The sequence below is a fragment of the Sceloporus occidentalis genome, unplaced genomic scaffold, assembly GCF_023333645.1.
Source record: "Sceloporus occidentalis isolate IW3139 unplaced genomic scaffold, rSceOcc1.0.p SCAF_10, whole genome shotgun sequence".
NCBI classification, from domain to species: Eukaryota; Metazoa; Chordata; class Lepidosauria; order Squamata; family Phrynosomatidae; genus Sceloporus; species Sceloporus occidentalis.
In genome coordinates this window covers 16409827-16433431 of record NW_028316990.1, presented here as the reverse complement: position 1 = coordinate 16433431, position 23605 = coordinate 16409827, and the positions used below count along the sequence as shown (strand labels likewise).

The following is a 23605-nucleotide window of genomic DNA, read 5'->3' as shown; positions in this document are numbered from 1 at the left end:
CATCTAAACAGCAGAAATAGGATGATGATGATGATGATGATGATGATGATGATGATGATGATGATGATGATGATAGAACAGCTTGACAGTGGAATAGATTGTCTCAGAGAGTGTGGACTCTATCTCTGGAAGTCTTTAAACAGAGATCGCATGGACTTCTTTCAAGGATGCTTTACTTGTGTACTCTTGTATGTAAAAGTGTCAGACTAGATGACCCTTCTAGTTTCTTCAAACTCTGTCATTCTAAGATTCAAATCAGAGGAATTTCAGAAGCTGCCTTTTAAAAGCTTCAGTGAAACTAGAACAATTTCCCAAGATCATTTTGTCCAGTCTTGATTCACATTCTAGGAAGTCACCCCTTAACTGGCTTCAATTGCATTTGAGCGGAGTATTTCACATTACACCTCAGACTTCTCATTACTTAGGGAAAGAATCAAATTGCTCATTCTAATGACATCTTTCTCTGACTTTTAGTAATGATTTGGAAGCCAGCAAAGCATGGCTAACCTCTGGCTCCTGAACACATCTACAGACTATCTAATTACGCATGCTTCTTGGTAATTCCCTTGTTTCGGCAATGGGTAAGAAGAGGTGAAATTATCGGTTTCAAGACTACTTATCACTTAAACCAATCAGACAAAAGCATGCATACGTGATGAGTCAGAAAATCTTAAATGGAGGCACAGGAATTGTGTTCTTTAAAAAGAAATCCACTCCAGGGACAAAATATGTTGGTATCATGTTATAGAACAACTCTCATAATTATCATTGTGGGCTATAAACCTCTAAATAGTTATACAGTGCATGTGCTAAAGATGATATAGTTCAGAAATTATACTTAGCATGCATAGCTTCCAAATGGATAAAAAAAAAATCCATTATCCATGACAAGAGAGTCTGCTCAATAAATCAATTATATTCTGTTTTAGCCACAGAACTAAAGGAGAAGGATTTTTCCCCCCCTGGAAGGTGTCTTTCCATTAACATATTCTGAAGGAAAAAAGGAAAAATCTGTGTGCAGAGTGAAGGAGTAGAAATATCACTGTGCTACTAACAGGTTGAGTCTCCTTTATCCCAAATGGTTGGGATGAGAAGTATTCTGGATTTTGGCATTTTTCAGATTTTGGAATATTTGTATGTACATAATAAGAAATGTTGGAAATGGGACACAAGTCTGAACACAAGCTTCACTGATGTTTCATATACAGCCTATACACTTATTATTATTATTATTATTATTATTATTATGTGTATGAAACAAAGTTTGTATACATTGCACCATCAGAAAGCAAAGGTATCATTATCTCAATCACCCATGAAAAAAGTTTTCATTTTTGTCATGTTTTGGAGTTGGATGTTTTGGGAATTGGATTTTGGAATTCTGTACAAAGGAGGGTCAGCCTGTATTTGAAATGAAAGAGAAAATCCAATACGCATAAGAAGCTAATCTACTAGACACACGTATCTGTGGCTGGAAATCACATATCCATGACTGTGGCTGTATCTACACAGTTGAACTAATCCAGTTTGACTCCACTTTAACTATCATGGCTCAATGCTCTGTAATTCTGGGAATGATGGTTTGTTGTGGCACCCGAGCAGCAACACCAGGTGAATTTACACACGCAAATATGTACACAAATGTGAAAACAGAATGGACACACTTGAGCGTGAGGGCTGGACACACCCAAGTGTAAGCAGGTTGCAAAGACTTGTGTTCTCCCGAAGAACAGCTGCATGCAACTTTTCATAATGTAAGTTTGGCAAAAGAAAATCTGCAACATGCTGTTTCTAAATCTCTGTGAAGGCAATTTGCCATTTCGGGTGACTCAAGACCCTTTGTGTGTGTGTGTGTGTTTTAAAAAATATATACCATAGAAGTCCATCATTTGAAGTTTTGAAATGCAATTGATTTCTTCATTCTCCTTTGTTCTCTCTGTTCAGTACTTTGAAACCATTATGTCTTGTGTTTCCTTCTGTGCTTACTGCGTAAAAGTAACATATTATGGGCCATGAAACAGAGCATCTATTCGCTCTGTTATGTATTCTTTGGTGAATTTGAGGATGAAACATAAATAAGGATCTAATTGACAAACCCCTAAACAGTTTGTTACAAAGTAAAAGCAAACAAAGCTGAATTAGAATGGTATCTTTCAGCAATTGAACCATTTAGTTGTAATTAATACAGGAATCCATGTGTAACACAGATGGTTTAAATTATTTCACCAAGCATTTTCTAAATGCATCATGAAGGATGTATTGGAAAACATATCTACATGTTTCCTTTATGTTCCACATTTTGTAACCCACTGCTCAGAAATGATTTTAGGAACCAGCAAAATGCTGGGATTCCTGCTGTGACCAAGCTGTCAGTACTAAAGGTTCAGAGGAGACATGCCAGCATTACTGGACTACCTGCCTCAGAAAACATGGTGCTACATTTTAAAGTAGGAGCTATTATTCTGTAGGGAATCCAACACATGCGTTCTTGCATGATTGACTGAATTAGAAATGGATAGATACAGAATAGTGACCACTTTGGTTTGGATGCTTTTGAGCGTGTGCAACAAGCAACTTGTGGAACAAACTGTTTTGTGGATAGAAGTCCACCACTTGCACTCGTATTCTGTGGCTCTCTTGCCATGTGAGATCTGCAAAGCCTAGCCTTTAAAAATGAATAATGTTCACTTGAGGGAAAGATGACAATGATACAACTTTATTTATATTGGATCATGAATTAAAACCAATCAATCCACCTATTTCAGTACATAGAGCAGAAGCTGGAATAGGCTAAACATTCCTAATTGACCCTGAACTGGACAGCAGAGCCTATACTAAACAGAGGGAAAAATACCCAAGTGTCCAGGGATGTAACGTGGAAAACCTTATATCCCACTCCCAGCCATGTCCCTCACCAACAAGAAACTGTGTTTGGCCATATCCAGGGACTGGTATCATGGTTGTACCTTTCCAGCAAAAACCTTGTTCCTACTCCAGAGAAACAATATTCCATGTATCATTTTAGTAGTTCTGAAACACAGCACTAACCGTTTTCTTCTCCTACTCCAACAATTATTCCTTGCTTCTACATTCTTAATATATTAGAATGAACAAATATGATAGAAAAGAAATACTTTGAACATGTGCAGATTTGCCTTTTAGACTTGCATAACTCTTGACGCCATCATGAAAATGGTAACAAAACAGACTTTGATTCTGCTGTTCTGATGCAATTAACATTTGAGAATAAGCGTTTTTTTGCCACAGGGGTTGATAGGTTGTTACTGATAGGAAGAAAATCAACTCATTTGAAATGTGGTCATGGGAAAGAGTGCTATGGATACCATGGACAGCTAAAAGGTCAAATAAATGGGTCCAACATCAAACGTGAACTCTCCCTAGAAGCCAAGATGAATAAACTATAGACATTATCAAACCAGCCTGGTGTCTCATTGCAATCGTATAATGAAAGGAAACAGAAACATACTGTTTTTGAAAACATTTTTATCACACCTCTCTTCTTTTGCATGACTGCACTGCTTGGACAAACTTTTCTTTGCTTCAGTTCTGGCATTACAGCTCTGAGATGCCCATGAGGAAGCCTAATTCTCCTCCCTCTTCCCCTTGCTATTCTAAAGCAGGCTAACTCTGTGACTGTTAAGTGTATTTATTTTTTAATTTTGCTGTGTTTCAGTAATTGTGACTAAATTTATTGGAAATAAAATATTTTTATTTTTATTTTATTTTTTTTTTTTCATTTTGCCATGCGTGTGAAAATACAGGAGAGATAAAGCCTTGGTGAAGAGACAAATACTGATGGGCACACAACAAATTCCGCAAGAAAATGCACAACCATAGGAATCCATGAGAAGCAGACAGGCAGAAACACATGCATCCTCACAGATACTCATGGCTACTCACAGACACTCTGGTAAAAACCACAATTGCTTTTTCTGCAGAGTGTGAGGAGTTTCCCCTCCCTAGCAAAAAGCTCAATTTGTTCCAAATTACATGTGGAGGGATCATACTCTATTTGAATAGAATGAGGAGTATTTAAATTGTGTAGTCAAGCCCTCTGCTTCAGACTACAAAGTACAGCAGAATAGCCCAGCAGGATGCAAAGTCAATTTAACTTAAGCCAGCAGGACATACACTGGAACCATCACAGTAAATATGGATACTTAATTAAAGATTAACAATTAACGAGACTCGGACTTCATTTATACATTTCCTTCTCGTCTCCAATTAGTAATTCTTTTATTTTATTTCCTCAATGACACATAACATTTCATGTTTCAATTCTTAAGATATAACTACCATCCAAAGCGCCATGGAAAAGAATGTGAGAGTGAACAACAAAAGTAAGGTGAGGAGGAAATATGTGATATGGCAGGAGAGGAAGGGTGATACAACTAGCAATACTACAACTACTGTATTTTTTCAAAGCTTTTGCAATACTACAATATCTATTGTCCTTTATTTAAAAGAAAAAAGTCCAGGCATCGCAGACAGAATAAATAGAAAACAATGGGCCCAGACAGGCCAAAATAAAGCTGAAAACACATTTATTTTTCTATGATGAAAATACAACGTGTGAATTTTTGACAGAATACATCCTGAACTGGGGATAGCAAAGTTTGCAAGGTCTTTCTCAAAAAAGGAAGAAAATTAGTAAAATTGCTCCCCTGAGAACAAAGCTGGTGAAGAAATGTATTCCTAGCCAGCAAATCCTGATGCAAATACAACCAGAAAAACTAGAAACCAGAAGTGCCACTTACTTTGTGCAAACTTGGGAGGATTGTCATTGACGTCAGTCAGAGTAATTGTCACGGTGGTCGTTCCAGACAGTCCACCCATGTGCCCACCCATATCTTTTGCTTGGATGACGACAGTATATTCCTCCTTGGCTTCCCGGTCCATATTTGAAAGAGCAGTTTTAATAATAGCTGGAAGAAAAGAAAGAGAGGCAGGAAGGTTAGATCTAAGAGCTAAGGAAGTTTCTTTGAAAATGTAATTACTTGTATTTAGAACTCCAAGGCCCCCACAAAGTTATCATTTCTGTATTTAGTCCTTTAAAGTGTAACTAAAATAGATGATTTTCATATTTTTAAAAAATCTGAATGATCAAGGGGTTGGCTATGGTACAACATGGTACAACACATTCTGCTTCCACCACTTCATCATTGTCTCACGCAGAACAACATTATTATTATTATTATTATTATTATTATTATTATTATTATTGGCAAGATACAGACCGCTCAAAAAGGGCGGTCTCCTGCCACCCTGGTTTGCTCCGCGAGAGAGCCGCAGCTGCCAAACCATGCAGCTCCATCGTGGAACAAAAAGAATCTGCAAAAAGCAGGTTCTTCTTGTGGCGCCTTTGTGATGCCACAATGCACTAATGGCACACTGCGGCATCACAAAGGTGCCGGGACATGCAGACGCTAGGCGTCTGTCACGTTAAAATGGCAGTGCCTGTGTGTACAGGGTGCCACCATTTTGATGCCCCTGTCACATGCTAGGGGTGAGGCCAATATGGATGGTGCATCCTCGGCCAACCCCTAGCATGTCTAAATTGGGCCATTATTATTATTATTACTACTACCCAAAATTGGGACACAAAGAAGTTTACAAATTAAAACAGTACAATTAAAGATATACAAAAGCACAGATTTAAGCAGAAGTAAATTAGTACAATATTAAAACATTACTCATTAAGATAAAAGATGCAATCAAACCCATGTAAATGGTGGAGCACCAAAATGGCGCCCGTGGCACAAGGTAGGGATCAGGAGTGTGCAGACATTCCACTCTACTGAGCCCTACAGTCTGTACCGGGACATAGTCATGTTAGTCTGGAATATCAAAGGGATTTTGTAGCACCTTTGAGACTATCTTGACAAATAAATTGTAGCATAAGCTTTCATAGACCTGGTCTACACACCCGAGGAAGCAGACCAAGTCTACAAAAGCTGTCATACACATCATGAGAAGGCACAACGCATCAGAAAAGAGAACGATGCTAGGAAAGGTAGAAGGGCAGTAGAAAGAGAAAAAGACTGCGAACTAGCTGAATAGACTCAGTCAAGATCACAGCCCTGAACCTGCAGGACCAGAGCAGAGCAGCCGAAGAAAGAAGGTCTTGGAGATGTCTCATTCATAGGGTTGCCACGAGCGAAGTCAACTTGAAGGCAGTTAACAACAACATCACTATCAGATATAGCTATGTAGATGGAGCTCTGTCATCATAGTTAACATCTCATGATGTGTCAATTTTTGTGTAAATGAAATAGTCCCAAAATACAAAAGATCATCACAAATATGCAAAACCTAAACCTCTTCCTGCTTGAGTGCAAGGATCAGTCATGTCTATACAGTGGGCCCTTGCTATCTGCTGGGGTTTGGTTCTAGGATTCTTCTCTCTGCCAAGAATACCAAAATCTGTGGATGCTCAAGTCCTGGGACATACAAGGGAATAGTAAAATGGTATCCCTTATATAAAATGGCACAACCAAGGCTTCCTTTATGGGTTTTATATATTTTTGGAATATTTTCAAGCAGTGTATAGTTGGATCCATGGATACAGAGGACTTTTTGCCTGGCAGTGTTTTGAGGAAACGATTCTGAGCAGAAATACATGGTGTGTTTTTTTTTTTCTTTTTAATCCACAAAAATTGTATCCATTGTTTTTCATGCAAAAGACCCCATTTCTGGAAACACAAATACTGCATTATTTTGTGCAAAAATATATGTGCATAAAGGTGTGCATTTATTTATTTTAGGTCAAACTGTATTATTTCTGCAATGTGGATACAGCCACAATTGTATGTCTTAGCATCAGTTTATTTATAAATGTAGCGAAGCACAGTGGAAGTAGATGCCTAAACTAAGCATTTAATTAATGCTGTACTTGCTCCTTCCAAACTACAAGAACTCTGCAAGAATGTCAACTCAAGGTAGAAAACTCTGTTTCTGTCCCTGTCCACTTCAAACTGAAGTGTCTGTAGCAATTGACATCCCTCTTCCAAGATCTGTTCCTCCTCTCCAGAGGCAGAGGAGAGAGATTGCCAGTCATCAAGAAACATTTAATAATATTGTTGTTGTTGCTGTTGTGTTGTTAAGCCAATGACTATCCATTAGTTGCTAGGTGATCAACCTGCCCTGCTTAAGGCATAAGCAAACTTATAATGTAATTGTGATTTGACGATGAGAAATCCCCATCCTCCCACACCAATCCCATGTTTGAATCATTTTTTAAAAAACGAAATCATTTGTCTGTGAAGGGAGAGCAAGAAGTTCATGTTACGAAATCTTCTTAGCGAGAAGTGAAGCGTTAAGAGTGTCAAGGGAAATGCAATCCACCAGTGCAATGGGCTTTCAAAATCACAGTGCTTGGGGGGATTTCTTGCTCTCGCATGCAAAAGGTGGGGGTGGGAAACACTTCTATCCAGGAGCTTATCCGCTTGGAGTTTTCAGATATAGGGTTTTGTTTACATGGAAGCATTTAGAGTTCTATGTTAATAGACTGATATTCATATTTTAAAAGCAGTAATTAGATAGCACAGAATAATAAGAAGGTTCACAGTGGAGATCGCGCACCCCTGTGATCATTCAATTGCTTCTTTCCATGTGGCTAAGCAGGGAGCCGGTCTGGATTGCAACAGCCGATAACATTTCACTATATTAAGGTGGAAAGGCTTGCAATCCAGAATTTGGAAGACACCATTAACAGGATCTGAAGGCAGAACACTGGATATTATCAGAAAAGGGAAATTGGAAGTATAATCCAATGGCAATCCAAACACAATCATGGGGTTTAACGTTATCACGTGATAGACTACCACATGCAATTTCGGGTGATGGGAAGTCAGTCCGAAAGCAATCATGGGGTTTCATGTTATTGCGTGAGAGGTGATCACAGGCAATTCCGGGCAATGGCAAGCTATTTTGGGGCAATGGGAAGTCAGTTCGAACACAATTCGAATTCATGCAAATTCGCTGAACTAGCAAATTCATGTAAATGCGTTCTGGCCCCACTTTCTTTTCATTCGAAATCAAGATAAATTCCTCCTGTGTGATAACGTCCACTGCGTTCTGGTCCTCTATACAGTTTGGGTGTGGGAAAAAGACACACTCTTCCAGCACTATGATTTGATCCAACTTTCTCTCCCCTATTTTCCTGACACCCCCCTGCAATTAGACATTATTTACTAAGTATTTCTACTTTTTGTGTTTATCATGACCAAAGGTCACTCTTTTAATACAGAAAATGATGTTCACCCTAATGGACAAATAATCATCCAAGCAGCACTGTTAAAATGATAACTACTGTCACATTTCACAGCAGCTACAATTCATTTGTAGTTGGAGGACTCACATTCCTCCCTGACTTTTCAAATACATGATTGATGCTGTCAACATAGAGTGACAGCAACATATGGAGCTTGGGGTACATGAAGATATTTAATAATTTTAAAGGGAGGTTTACAAAAAAACCGATTAAGATCCCAGCTTTGGCATCACAGACTCACCAGAGCCAGAATTTCTCAAGGCATTTGACAAAAGCTCATGCATAATCTTATCACATCCTTAGTGAGAATACTGTGTGATTCTTTTATTGATAGGAATTTCAAAAAATCATATCTTTCTTGATATGTGATCTAATGGAGGAAGGAAAACTAAGATTCATAGGGGGGAAAAACAATGGGGGATAAGGTAAAACTGACAAATTCACCTGTCCAGGCAGAAAATTTAAGCACTTTACATTTAAAATATAGCTACAAATATAGTGGTCCTGGTTTGCATAAGAGGATGCTGAAAAGTCAAGGGAAATTACCAGTGACATGCTGTCACTGTCAGTCTCTTGACAAAGTGCGTCAATCTGGGCCACAAAATAAATTTCAGTAACTCAACAGATTGTGCAAAATCAGCTGAAGTTGTCTTTACCTATTTTTGTTTTGTTTTTTATTGTTATTTTTAACTTTTCCACATAAAACAAGACATTTCACACATTACAAATTTGACAATAGATCACCCCCATACCCAAACTTCATTATTAAAACTATATATAACATAAATTGAGCTGGATAAACATTTCTGTTTCCAAAATGCCCAGAGCTAGTCTTCTTCTGGGGAATGGGTAAGCACCCATTTGGGTCAGCTACAAAAAAAGTCATTTGGGATGCTGAGCATTTTAAATGATAGATTGGTGAAATTAACTCATTGAAAATCAAATATGAATGCTAGTGCTGCACAATTCACAGTTTCCACTAACCTTTGCTTCTTTCTACATGCTCAACTTTTCCTAAAGAAGAATCCTTAGATAAATGGCAGACAGTGAAACCCATAATGATGTGGAACAGAGAGTGGAGATGACACTCCAATGTTGAATAAGACTAGAGCCATCAGGACCCTTAATATATTTAATCCCTTATCCAACCAGAATGAAGCTTTCAACTCAGTCTTCCTCTGGTCCCATCCACCAGCCAAGAATTCAAATTTTACTGGTTTGTGCTTCCTGCTCTTTCTGAAGCCTATGAAAACAACACAGGATGCTGGAAAACAGAAGCACAACTGATGTGCCAAAAGATGGCAACCCATTGCTCTGATCCACTCTAGGCCTGCAAAACAAATCCGAAGTAGGTTGAGGAGTGCTGTTTTTGGAGATCAACTGCATCCTTCTGAGACCCAGAACAAATTTGTTAGAAGTACTGTCTTTTTGCTGTTAAATCATACATTAAACATATTAAACTCAGGGTTTTGAAAATCTTGGGCAGTACTTATGAATGAATGGAAGAAAATTCTCAAATTCTTAGCATGGAGAATTGTGTATGAACTCTGAGGGACTTTAATTATTGAAAGACCCCACATTCATGGATGGCGTTTTCAGTTTCACAATAACATCAGTAAAGTTAGCTAGGAAATTTGGTGCATATTAAACTTTCTTACTTACTATTATACCATACCCTGCATAATATTATACCTATATGGGGCAGCAGGTAGTTTCTTGTTGTTATTAGGATTTTTTTAAGTTAACATTTTACTTACAAAAGATATATTAATTAGATTTTGATAATATATTGCTAATAAATGAAAGAATAATTAGCTATTATGCCAAGCACTTGGCATGCATTCCAACTCAGCTAAACTTGTCTTTCTTTATCAACAATGCTCACATTAAAAAATGGCAGGACCCATTTTATCAGTAAGTATATATTTGAGATAGCATTACAGAATCACAATTTGTGGCAGATGGGGAGAACACTCTGCCAAATACATGGTTAGCAGTGAAAAGTAAAACCTTTAAAAATCAGAAGCCATACATTTTGTTCCATGTTAGCTCCTTTTATTTAAGCAGTCATTTCCAGTGTCATCTGTCTGATATCATCAGAGACAAATGGAATTATGTGGATATTCCTACATTACTTTTCACATCATTTGTTGCCAGTTGAAGAAGAAAGGAAATGGAGCAGAAAGATGGGGGAACCTCGGAAGAAAATTGTTTAATGTATCTAACTTTCAGACTAAATTTGAGTCAGACTGTACTATAATCAAGACGACGTTCAAGAGAGTTCATGAACTCATAAAGCCATTAATCTCTAGGTTTTTGTGGGGTTTTTCAGGCTGTGTGGCCATGTTCTAGAAGAGTTTCTTCCTGACGTTTCGCCAGCATCTTTCTCTGAAGATGCCAGCCACAGATGCTGGCGAAACATCAGGAAGAAACTCTTCTAGAACATGGCCACACAGTCCGAAAAACCCACCAAAAACTATGGATGCCAGCCATGAAAGCCTTCGACTTCCCATTAATGTCTGGTCCAGTGAATGAGAAACTCGGGTGGATTTGGGCAAGTGTATGTTCATTAACAAATTATTATAGCTAGCTCAACATCTGGAATGGCCAATGATCACCATATTTAATATTGTTTGGCATGGGTCGGAAAGGCTCCCAAAAATTGTGTCATTGGGTGAGCAAAAGTAAATCTTGCATACACAATTATGAGACCAAATTCTTCCTTCTCCATCCATCATATCCATTTTGGAAAAGGTAAGTCTTGGCTGAGCACCTAGCAATAACATACTTTGCAAAATGAGATTGCTAATGCCCCTTGGGCCAACCTGTCAGTTTCATCTTTCTTGTACTCATTGTTTTCCCCAACACAGAATCATAAGTTAAGAGGATGCCTCATGGGCCATTGAATATCTATCCATCATGTAGACTTCTTCTTAAGAAGCAGAGGATCTTTAAAAAAAGAAAGGTAGAAAAAGCTCCCCATCCAAATAGTGCTAATTCTCACTATAAACATGTTTCAATGCATAGCAAATGATACCTAGAATCTTAACAGTTAAGGACTCAAAGCCCTCGTCTTGGATGGGTGGATCAGTGTTGATTTCTTCCACATTCATTAAACAAGGAACCCAAGTTCTTTCTACTGATTTTATGGGGGAAAATGCATTTTAATAACTACCTATACATAATAAATTGAAACCATATTCTGCCGGATCTGTAACTCTAGACACATAATAGCCACGTTATTTCTCAAAATGAAAATAGTGTTATGTCTGCTGTAAATAGAACAAATGATACATACTTTGTATGAATTATAGTTTTGAGGGCCTAGTAAGAGTCTACTAGTAGACCACAAGTTGAACATGAGTCAACACTATGATGCGGCAGCTTAAAAAGCCAATGTGATTCTAGGCTGCATCAATAGAAGTATAGTGTCTAGATCAGTGATGGTGAACCTTTTACAGGCCGAGTGCCCAAACTGCAACCCCAAACCCACTTATTTATTGCAAAGTGCCATGTCCCTCTGACTTTCCAGTAACAAACCCTGGCAAACTCTGTGCTTGGGCGACGGCACATGTGCCCACAGAGAGGGCTCTGAGTGCCACCTCTGGCACGCGTGCCATAGGTTCTCCATCACTGGTCTATCTAGATCAAGGGAAGTAATAATGCCATTCTATTCAGCTGTGGCCCTTGACATCTCTTCCAACTATATGATTCTATTATTATTATTATCAGTAGTAGTAGTAGTAGTAGTAATAGTAGTATGGTTTTTATTCATTTCAAAGAGGAGAATGAGGAAAATTTCCAGAGGACTGCATTGTAAATGTGCACCGAGCAGCAACATCTCAGTCTGACTTGTAAACAACTGATCTTTACCCTAAACTAATCTCATTTTTGTTCTATTTTCCTAACTGCTTTTGATGAGTTCTGATGGAAATGATGCATCTGCCTTCTTCCTTCATTAAATTTTCTGCCCCTTTATGACACAAACAATTTCATTTAATGGAATCAAAGCAGAGTCACCACTTTAATTCTAGGATAGTAACTTTGACACCTCTACTCTACATCTGCCCCCCCCATTAAAAATGGAGTCCCTTTCCCCTTCTCATTAGTAGACTTCAAATATTTGAGCAGTTATTTAATATCTTCCCATAATCACCTCTTACCTAATGTACACAAATTAAATCCTTATCCAGCTAACGTTGCACATGATATTCTGCTGTGTCTCTAACCTTCATACAGAGATCCCTTTTCTTCTCCTAATGAAAGGACTCAAATACCATTGCAATATTCCCCCAGCAGAATCTGAAAAATGCATACTGCAGAGCCAAAAACAAAACAACCTTGAAGTATACCCAAGATTCATAAAGTAAATAGTGATAGAAGTTGAAGATGGAAAAGGGGGGGGGGGGCAGAAAAATTTTAAATGGGCAGAATTTAAATTATAGAGGTAGCTGACTTCTTCTGTCAATGATATATCTCCCTAGTTTCTGGAAACTGAGATTTTGCTTAGTGAAGTTACAGTTTTGAACTGTTCCTTGGGAAAGGAAAGGGCATAAATAAAGTCATGTACTCAAAGGTGACAGTGAAACATTTTTTACCCTTTACAAGTTCAAATCAAATGCAGGTGGCCAGAAATAAGAGATATGTATTTTCAAGATAACTTTTGTTGTTCATTTTAAAAGAATTTATCTTAGATCGCATTTGTATAAAACTATATTTAAAACAACATCATCGTATAGAATAAACTGCACCGCAGAGAATATCTACATGGATCAGGAAGCTGTGTTATAAGTGGGAATGGAAAGACCATTCTATCTATCTATCTATCTATCTATCTATCTATCTATCTATCTATCTATCTATATTAAAAGGGCCATACATTTCTCTAAAGATTAAATAATCATTTTAAAAACATACCAAAATGGGAAACACTTTGATAATATTAAAAAGTAAATCTGTTGTACAGTGGGCTATTGGCATCTGCTGGGGTTTGGTTCCAGGACAACTCATGGATACCAAAATCCATGGATGGTCAAGTCCCATTGTTCCTTATATAAAATGTCAAAATCAGGGCTTGGTTTTGGAATTTATATGTTTTTTAAATATTTTAAAGTCATGGATGGTTGAATCTGTGGATAAAGAATCTGTGGATACAGAGGGCCAACTATAGTCTGCTGCTAGCCTAAGAACTGTTTCAGGGTTTTACAGCTTAAGCACAGTTCCTCCTGGAAACTTTAACTGCTGAAGATTGGACAGTCCCTTTCTAATGTGCTCCATTTAATAAACAGCCTTCCTCATTATGCACCACTTTCATGTTCAGATTGGTCTCATGGTACATGGTCTCAATTGCACACCTGTGCAACCACACTGCATTTAATGGATTTGCTCAGATATTACTAAGGGTATTTCTGGGAGTTAATGAGATTGCAAAGATGACCTTGTACACATTTCTGGGTTAATACAAACAAAATGTAAGCCAGAAAAGAAGCCAGTTCACTCTCTCAAAACAATTCTGGTGACACAAAGCTGACAATCAGTGAAGAGACGAAAAAGAACATATGCAATGCAGAAGTAGAATAATTAAAAGTTTTATCAGGAAATAAGTTCCAACTGATATTCATAAAGGCTACTTTTGATTAAGAATTGGTATGAAATATGCATTGATTTGGTTAGAGTGGACCAAGACGACCCATTCACTCACAATGACCAGCTTTTATATTAGAGGGAAAACCTGCCAGTTACCTTATGAAACTCATAATCCTTGGACAAGGAACAACCTAAAAATAATGGGATGTGGGATGCTCATCACGATTTATTTACAGAAAACCAGCTGATTTATGAGTCTATATTTTCTGATATGATTTTGAAACAAAGTCTTGTGAATCACATCAAAGAACAGCAAGTCTCAACTACGGACAGAAGAATATGTCCGATCCTTGCCAGATGGGACTTAAAATCTATCAGTTCATTGTATCACTATATCCTCTGTATGTATATAAAGAATATTTGAATTTCGTAAAATTCTCAACATGAAACATTTCCTCAATATTTCAATATGTCATTGTGGGGGGGGGGGGGGAATAGTGAAGTGCTGCATCAACTCTTGCATGAAAATGAAGTCTATGGCTTCTTTTTAACATGAGCAACAAAAGGGATTTCTGGAAGGAGGGGTATGTTCCGTATTAGTTGATGTAGAATACTGGCCATGCCCCCCCCCCAAAAAAACAAGATGAGGGCGTCAAAATGGCAGCACAGTGTACAGACTGGCACTGCTATTATGACGTACCGCTGCATAGGAGAACAGATCCCACCTCAATATTAGGAAGAACTTCCTGAGAGTAAGAGCTGTTTGACAGTGGAACACGCTGCCTTGAAGACTGGTGGAGACTCTTTCTTTGAGGGTTTTTAAACAGAGGCTGGATGGCCATCTGTTGGAGGTGCTTCAATTGTGTGTTCCTGGATGGTAGGGGGTTGGACTGGATGGCCCTTGAGGTCTCTTCCATCTCTAGGATTCTATGAAATCCAGCTGTACTGGGATTTGGCCAGTGTGGTTAACGCCTGAATTACCTACCAGTTAGACTACTAATTAAATGTGCTATTCAAGAAACTGTCTCTGAAAAATGTTCAGAAACAACAATTTGAAAAAGTGCACTGCCCAGACTATTGTCTATAGTGTGTGCTTGGAGACCACACATTATTGCTGTATTGGCTTCCAATTTGTTCAGTTCAGCTTCAGTTCAAGGTGCTGTTTTTGTTCAACGAAACACTAAAGAGCTTGGGGACAGATTCTTTGAAATACAATCTCTTCCTGTCTGAGCCTTCCCAAAATCTGACAATTTTAAAAGAATCACTATTGTGTTTCCTGTTGTGTTTTTTGAGTGTTATACATCACCTTGTGACCCTCGTTGGGTGTAAGGTGATAAATATTTTTTGTAAAATGATGACACACTGATCCAATGGGGTTAGTAGTCTAGCTGGGGGGGGGGGGGGGGCTGGATTTAGGCCAAAAAGAGACCCCATACAGACAGGCTGCTTCGGGTCACTTTGAAGGTATGCTGTTTAAATGATGCATGCGTCCTAAGAGTCCGGAAGCTGCGCCAAGCCACGATCCAGTATTAAGGACTGGAGCATGGTTTTGGCATAACTTCTGGGCTCTTAGGATGCATGCATCATTTAAACAGTATACCTCCAAAGTGACCTGAAGCAGCTTTATTTTGGCAGTCTGTATGAGGCCAGAGTTAGGCTGAAGTCCATTAACACTATGTTTAGTAACTAATGAGCTTATAATCCTGATTCAGAATTACCGATTACATTTCTGCCCTATTGAAAGAAAACTTTCATGCCTACTATATACTTGGAAGTAAGTATTATTAGATCCAGCGTTGGAAAATGACATGAAGGCATGCAACAACCGTATATTACACATTTCCCACATTTCAATTACAACTGGAATACTGGGCTATTTTGGTCCCATCTCCAGAGTTATTTCCTGTTCTAATTATCTTCATTGTTGTTTCCTATATGTTCTGTTGCACTAGTTAGTTCTAGACAGGTTGCTAAAACTGCTCATAATGTTCTAAATGCAGACACACTGGAGATACATTGTAAGCGCTACATTAGAAGCCAAGAACCACAGACATGAGATAATGACACCATTGCAAGCTCCACAGCTAATGAACTCAGAAACAGAGCTTTCCAAAGACACACTTTTGAAACCTAGCCGTGGCAATACTAGGATACAGCCCCTCAATGGGTCATGAGAAGCCTGTGGCTGAACCAGGCATTATTGTGAATAATGTGGTACAAGGAGATTAAGGAGTTATTAGTTCTGGATCAGGAGTTGAATCTAATTAAAAATAAAAAATAAACATTCACTGGCAAATCTCCTTAGGAAAAGAAATGGGAAACACTTCTTTAAAACTTTGCAAAGCTATTATCTCTAATGGGGGAAAAATCCAAGGCAGGGCTAAATCTCAGACTTCGCTTTCATTTCTCTTTACCAGAATGGAGAGGGGGGAAAGCATCTCTTTGCAGAGCAGATATCATGCATGCATAAAATCCAGTGCACCATCCTTGGCAACTCCTGTTTAAAAGATTAATTCAATAAGATCATTTTACTACACCAGTGTATCTAATGGAATTTGAGCATCCATGGATTTTGGTATCCACGGGGGGTATCCCGGAGCCATTAAAATTTGGAGACTCTGAAGATGGCATTTTTTATTTCCTGCCTGGAATTGTTCATTCATTCTATACAAGGTTTTTTGTTTTTAAATATTCATTTTTTCTGTTCTTTCATATGTATGCAACCTTCCATTTTCTATAATTTTTACATTATTTTTTGAATTCCTATGAAATGCAAAAAAGTCAAGTGCAGCCTGGCTTCTTTTTCTCCTCCTGTTCCTCCTCCTCCTCCTCCTCTCTCTCTCTCTCTCTCTTTCTCTTTTGGTCACCCCATGTCTCCATAACAGAATGAGGTGTCACTTCAGATTATGTGCCATTATGATAATTGTAATTGTAATAATGACTTTTGTGATTTAGTACCCATCTTGGCACAAGCTGAAAAATGAGAACAATTTCTGAGCAACTTCGAGTAATCAGCCACAGGGGAAGAAACTGCAAAGAGGTCTGGAAGCCCATGAGTTATTACAGAATATATATCATTTGCATGCCTTTATAAATGATATTAAAAAGCCAACTTATCAACAAGGAACACACGCACACAAATAAAGTTATAACCTCCCAGGAAAGTGGCAGGCAATTGCTGTGATTTATGGAGGTTTTAATGACTGGGTCCAATGTGGAGGATACATCCCTAATTTAGTGTCATAGTACACTGAATTTATATTGTATGACAAGCTGTTCATTTTGAGTTTTTCTGCTCCTTAAGGGGAAAAAATACTTTCTAAGATCCCTTAGTGTTTGCAAGCATACAGACAGAATAAAGAATCTTGTCCATTGATGAACAGACCATGACAAGAAAACAACTGACAAACTGGGATAATAAAATTTGTCCAAATATATGTAGATACACTGCACATCTGTTCTTGTTGTTCTTGCAGTTGCGTCCCCTCAAACAGTTTCTGATTTATGGAAACACTAAGACTGTTGCCACACTGCAGAAATAAAACAGTTTGACATTATGTTAATTATTCTGACTTAGTGCTATGGAACTCTGGGATTTGTAGTTTTGTGAGATATTTAGCCTTCCCTGTCAGAGAGCTCTGGTGCCCGACCAAACTGCAAATCCCGGAATTACATACCATTGCATTATGGAAGTTAAAGTAGTATCAGATTGCTTTATTTCTGCAGTGGGGCAGCAGCCTTTGGAAACCTCATTATGGGGTTTTCTTCACAAAATTGGTGGAGAAGGGAGTTGTCACTGCCTTCCTCTGAGGCTGAGACTCTATGGCCTAACCAAAGTCCCCACAGTGGGTTTGCGTGGCTGAGCATGGCTTCCAGGAGTCCTAGTCCAAAACTCAAATGACTATGCCATTCTTAAATATAACACTCGAATAATCATATATGATTATATATATGAAATGCACCAAATGTGTATCAACTGTGTTGCCTTCTTTAGTGGTCTGAAAAGGTTTCACCCACAATTTATTATATTCAAAGGAAAACGACAAATACTGTTCCCTCTTCTATACAACAATTGCAGCCTTGCTGAATCTCTTCGCCTACAGTTACTGTAAACCAACCATATCAGTGATTGTCCCTTCATCTGACATATATTCAGATTTCTAACATCTAATGAAATAAGCAGGGTGGGGGAACCCAGAGAATTTAGATAAATGCAAGAATAAGCCTTGCAAGGGCTTGTATCTTAGGAAGATGTCCTACATCTCTGTTCCATCCAGCCATCTCCCAGAACCTTCTGCAGCATGGTCAATAATGATAGGATCCAGGATCTGAAGTAAAATACTCCTTGATAACTAAAGGTTGAGCTTGTTTGGTCTATTGTGCCTATTATTTCTTGGGGGATTTAAACATTAAGTTATGCATCGCTCTGCACTAGACATTCACCTTGTAAGCTCTCACATTCAAAGTTTGGATTATGGCCCATGACCAAGGTGAGGAATGTCTAAGGATGGAAGAGAAAATCACACTAACTGGGATTCTTTAATAGTTCATCCCATTTCCCTCCTATGTACAAAAGTACACTCATAGTGGTTTCAACTGGCAGAAAATTCTGTGCATTAGACACTTTTTCTTTCATTTTTCAAACTACACAAAAGTAAATGTGCATGACTCATCGGGTGTATTTTTGAAAAATGTTTACAAACATAATATGGTCAATGGGGGACCCCCAAATCAGTTGGTCTGCACCCTGCAAATCCCTGCATTTCCATGAAGGATGAAGAGAAGTAACCAAGCCACTGTGGAACTTGTATAGAACAAAAAATGCAGGTAGAGTTCTGAGAACCAATGAAATTGGAACTGACAGATTTTCGCATCCTGAGGCATGTCTGCACCTCTTCCACTTGCTCTTGTAAACAACAATGCTATTCAAACTGAAAAACTGTTCAGCTCCCAGAGATGCATCCAGAATCCTATATCATCTGCATGTTTTATGCATACCATGCCTCTGGAAGGTTTAATTTAGAATGCCACAAACCGCTGGAACCTGTAGCTACACTTGATCTATTACTTCTGGCTTTCTAACAATTGCACATAAAGTCCCATAAAAGTGTCCATGCGGCATACAAGATATTATCATACCTACTTTTTGCAAATGTTGAGATTATAGAAAAATAAAAAAATAAAAAAATAAGCCAGTAGCATATTTCTTTTTTAATGCTGTTTTTGAAAGCGTTTGTCCTCTAAACAGGTGGCTTCTTGAGGAACCTATTGCATTGTGCTTGAATGCAAGGGTTTTATGTTCCTGTATAACTGCAGGCATATTGAATTCTTCCCCACAAAACTGTCTCACTTCCATCCCTTTGATTTGAACTTTTTAGAAAGAATTCCTAATTACCTTATATACTTGATTATAGGTTGAACTCCTGCACAAGTTGAGGACATGTTTTGGGGACAAAATTATGGATTTTTATATGGACCATGGACAATTTGAGGGTAAAACCTAGGGGCATGTAACATAATGAAGCAAAGGAAAGCAATCCTTTGCAAAGAACTTGCAAAATTCAGGCAGGCATAACTTTTGCTCTCACACTAAAGGCTGGCTGGATGAGAGAGTAGAAGGGGCTCAGTGCCTTTTACCAGAGGATGGGTCCTTTATTAAAAATAGTAAGAGTTATTGTGCAGTGCATGGATAAATTGACTCAGATTGCCTGAGTCATTTTTGGAGTACCATTTCTAGACTTATATACAGTAAACATCAAGGTGAAGCTGAAATAGATACCAGCCACCAAAACTGGAACCCATTACCCTCTGAATCTGTTATAGCCACTGATGGAACTGTTTATGTTTGTCGATTTTAAGGTATGTTTTAAATTGTTATTTTAGAGGGTTGGGATTCTGGAATACAGGTCTGTATTGTTTTAACTTGTAAGCTGCCCTGGTTGTCTTGGACAGAGAGGTGGGATATAAATAAAATTTTCTTTCTTTCTTTCTTTCTTTCTTTCTTTCTTTCTTTCTTTCTTTCTTTCTTTAATAGTGACAAGCAAAAGCACCTCTAAGTATTCTTCACCTGGGAAACCCTATGAAATTCATGGGGTCTCCATAAGTTGACAGGCAATTTGGAGATATGTACACACACACACAAATCTGGAAGTATTTTATGTAAAAGATTATAGAAAGAACCAGTCGCACAAGTACAAATCCAATGTAAAACACATCTGTTTGTCCAGTGGATGCTAAACCCAAGGAGTGGCTGAAAAATTATAAGGGCACAAGGACTCACCCACAAAGAGAAAGAGTATCACCAATGGAGAAAATCAAGCAAACACCATGTTAACATATTTCTTACACAAGAAAAATCTACTACATACTGAGAATTTGGGAAGGCGCAGAATAGAAGACGAGTTTTAACTGATTATTGAAAAAGCCCTTAGACATTGTTTCCTGGACCACAATTCATAACAAACAACTCAGATTCTGATTATTCTGCTTTGTATTATAGAAATCTTCAGAATTTACGGCCTTGGCTATTGTGACTATAGTCATCATGCAGTCCTTGTTTTTCTTCTTGCCTGCAAAATTAGGGACTGTCAAGCATCTAGATGAATATGATATATGGTTAGGAAGTAAGGTATGTTGCGAGGGGGGATTTAGTTGACTCTGAATTCTATGCAGTGTTTCATGGATTCTAGAACAAGAGCTGGATGCTAATGGCTACAGTAAGGAAACGGGATATTTCTGAATTATATAAGTGTGTTCTACATTATTTCCTCATTAACCAGCACTTTTAAAATGCATCAGTATTTGCATGTGTGTGTATTTCCTCCAGAAAATATGGATATTATATGTATCACCAGCACCGGCACCAAATCCCTTCTGATCTTTGAATCTAAGCAGGGTCAGCCTTGTTTAGTACTTGGATGGGGTATATTTCTGAGGAAGGAACTGGCAAAACCAACTCTGAATAATCCTTGTTTAGTAAATCCATATAAAATTCATGGGGTTACGATGGGTTGACATATATCCTGAAGGTTTATATGCATACACGCACACATATACATGCATTTCACCCTCTAAAATATGCATTGTGACATTTTGTCACCCTCCCTAATAGTGTACAAATTGGAATTTCATTATTCACCAGCTTCTATATTTGCTAATGTTTCAACACAGTTCTTGGCTCAGAGAATGTGTGTGTGGATGTGTGTGTGTGTGGATGTGAGTGTGTGTGTATATATATATATATCACAAATTTTGAAAGAAAATAAACATGGTGTGCATTGTGTGCATGTGTGCAAAATTTCATGCAATTTTTAAAAAATGGGTTGATTTAAAAATAGGACAATATGTGAAAGTTATATGGATTAAGTTCCTTTTAATGACTTCCTTCCCATTGTGAGAAGTAATTCAGTGATTTCCTTCCCATTGTGAGAATTAGTTTAGTAATTTTCTTCCCATTGTGAGGTCTTGAAAAGCTATCTGGTTTTCAAAGTCGATTTGCAAATCAGGATGCAATCCACACAAAATTTGCACATGGGTGTTTTATGCTGAAAGTAGCTTTTACCTCTTCTTTTTTGCACAGAAAACATCATTTTCTGAATAGGAAAGGATATTTCAACGGTTTACTATTAAAACTACCCAAGTGCAAATTTTGCATAAAATGCATAAAAAGTACAGTATTTTCTATGGAAGAACAACCTTTTTGAGCAGAAAATATTTCAACATAGAAATATCAGGCACACAATTTTGTACAGAAGCCTCAAACAGCAAATATTGTGGGTTCTTGATACTTACAAAACATTTTGACTTTTTAAATGAAGATTATTTCCATTCCTGGGCTGGATTTTGAAGTTTCATATGATTCCCAAACCAATTCTAGAGCAAGAAATGCTAGAATTATATTTTAGAGATCTATCTCCAGATTTATTTTCATTTTGTTTTTGCAACCTGATCCTGTTCCCTGTTGTCTTTTTTCCCCAGTAAAAAACACACCAAGGAGGGGAAAACAACAACAAATCAGATATACAAAATAATTACTATGGCATTGGTTAGGATTGCTTTTTAAAATGTTTGCACATTTTAATTGTATTTGTTAGATATAAATGCAAGCTGCCTTGAGTGTATTTTTGTGAAAGGGAAGCACAATATTGGTTCCATAAAATAAGTAGCTTGGAACAACTTTGATGACCCTAATTTATTTCAGAGGATTCTTTGGAGGTTGATTAGGAAACCTTGAATTACAAGGAACTAGATAAACATTTTTGATAACTAGAACAGGGAATAAATAATAGGAGGGATTCCACTTGATGAACACCAGTAAGACGGGAAAACAAAGTATGTGTTTTTCCATTGAACCTCAAGTCTTCCATTGTATGATTTTCTGTGTATGCACACACACATGTTCCATGTCAATAATAAAATAAAGATTTAGCTATCTGCCAAGGAAGCCAGTGTACCTATGAACATTACACCCAAAAGACACAAGGAGATTCAAACAAAGCCTGTTAAAATCTAGTTGTTTCCAGTGATAATAGTGAGACTTTGACTTGGTCTTTTCTTCTGTGTCACTCTCGGTTTTCTCAGTAGCATTAGTAAATAACCCTTTTCTTCTTTTCATCTCTGTACTTTGTCAAGCCTTTCCGAGCAGCACTGGAAGTGAGTCAGATACTTATGCTCTACAGATTGACTAATGTTGACAGCCACCTACCTACGCATTAGGTTTAAACGCAGCGAACAAAGCCGCACATTAGAAGCAGCATTTCTTTCATATCATGTAACCTAGGGAAAGCTGGCATTCAGAAGCACCTACCTGTATGTGGTTCAACTGAAAAGTAAGGCTGCCCTTCCAAGATACTATAGACCAGCTTGGCACTGTTTCCGTAAACAGGATCGTCAGCATCAGTGGCTGTCACTTTAGTTACATAAGTACCTAAAGAAAAAGAAGAAAAGAAGCTGGTTGAAAATCTCAGCCTTCATAATATACGTCTGCAAACCTTAAGGAAAAATCCAACCCATGGTCCGTACTTTCAAATATTAAGTCACTGCTGATAGGGAAAATAAAAGTTAAGTGTTATCGCAACAGTAAAGAAAGAGCAGATACCAGAGCAAGCAAGCCTCTTCTCAAATAGTCAAAAAAATACCCAAAACTATTTTATTTCATATAGTGCATTATTTTGTAAGAATATTTCAGATAAATATAAAACTTTGGGTCCATTCATAGCGGGAGGCTTTTATGCTACTATATCATCATCATCATCATCATCAGCTGTGCTGGCATGTGAATGACTACAAGTTCAATTCTAGTTTCAGGCACAAGATGGAACATACTCATCTTCCTTTGAATATTCTTTCAATTTCTAATCCTAGAATATCTGAATGGTTACATCTTCTCCATCCTTGTAATGGATGATCTTTGAGGTCAACTCCAGCTGTATAATGATATGAAAGTATTATGTATTCTGGGATTGCTCCTCATGCTGAGGCTACATTGACTGTGTTTACCTAGAAATGCACACCAGACTTATATAATACACACACACACACACACACACACACACACACACACACACACACACATATATATATAGAGAGAGAGAGCAAGGGAAAGAGGCTTTTTGAGGAGATAGTTCCAATTTGCTTCTGCTCTACATTTAAATGCCAGTGAAGACATCTATATACCTCTATACTTCAGGAAGCATTGTTTTGTTTCATATGTTTTTATCTTGTGTA

At 37.8% G+C, this 23605-nt stretch overlaps 1 protein-coding gene across 4 annotated transcripts in view; it reads right to left on the bottom strand.

Annotated features, from left to right (window-relative positions):
* LOC149305982 (cadherin-8-like) overlaps window positions 1–23605 on the bottom strand; it is a 192284-nt gene that overhangs the window by 67135 nt on the left and 101544 nt on the right. For all 4 annotated transcript variants that reach the window (XM_089476883.1, XM_089476882.1, XM_089476881.1 and 1 more), the window contains 2 exons: window positions 22686–22805; window positions 4779–4946 (listed from right to left, as the gene is read on the bottom strand). In XM_089476883.1, the coding sequence (XP_089333009.1) occupies window positions 4779–4946; window positions 22686–22805 (288 nt within the window). The remainder of the gene's footprint in view (window positions 1–4778; window positions 4947–22685; window positions 22806–23605) is intronic.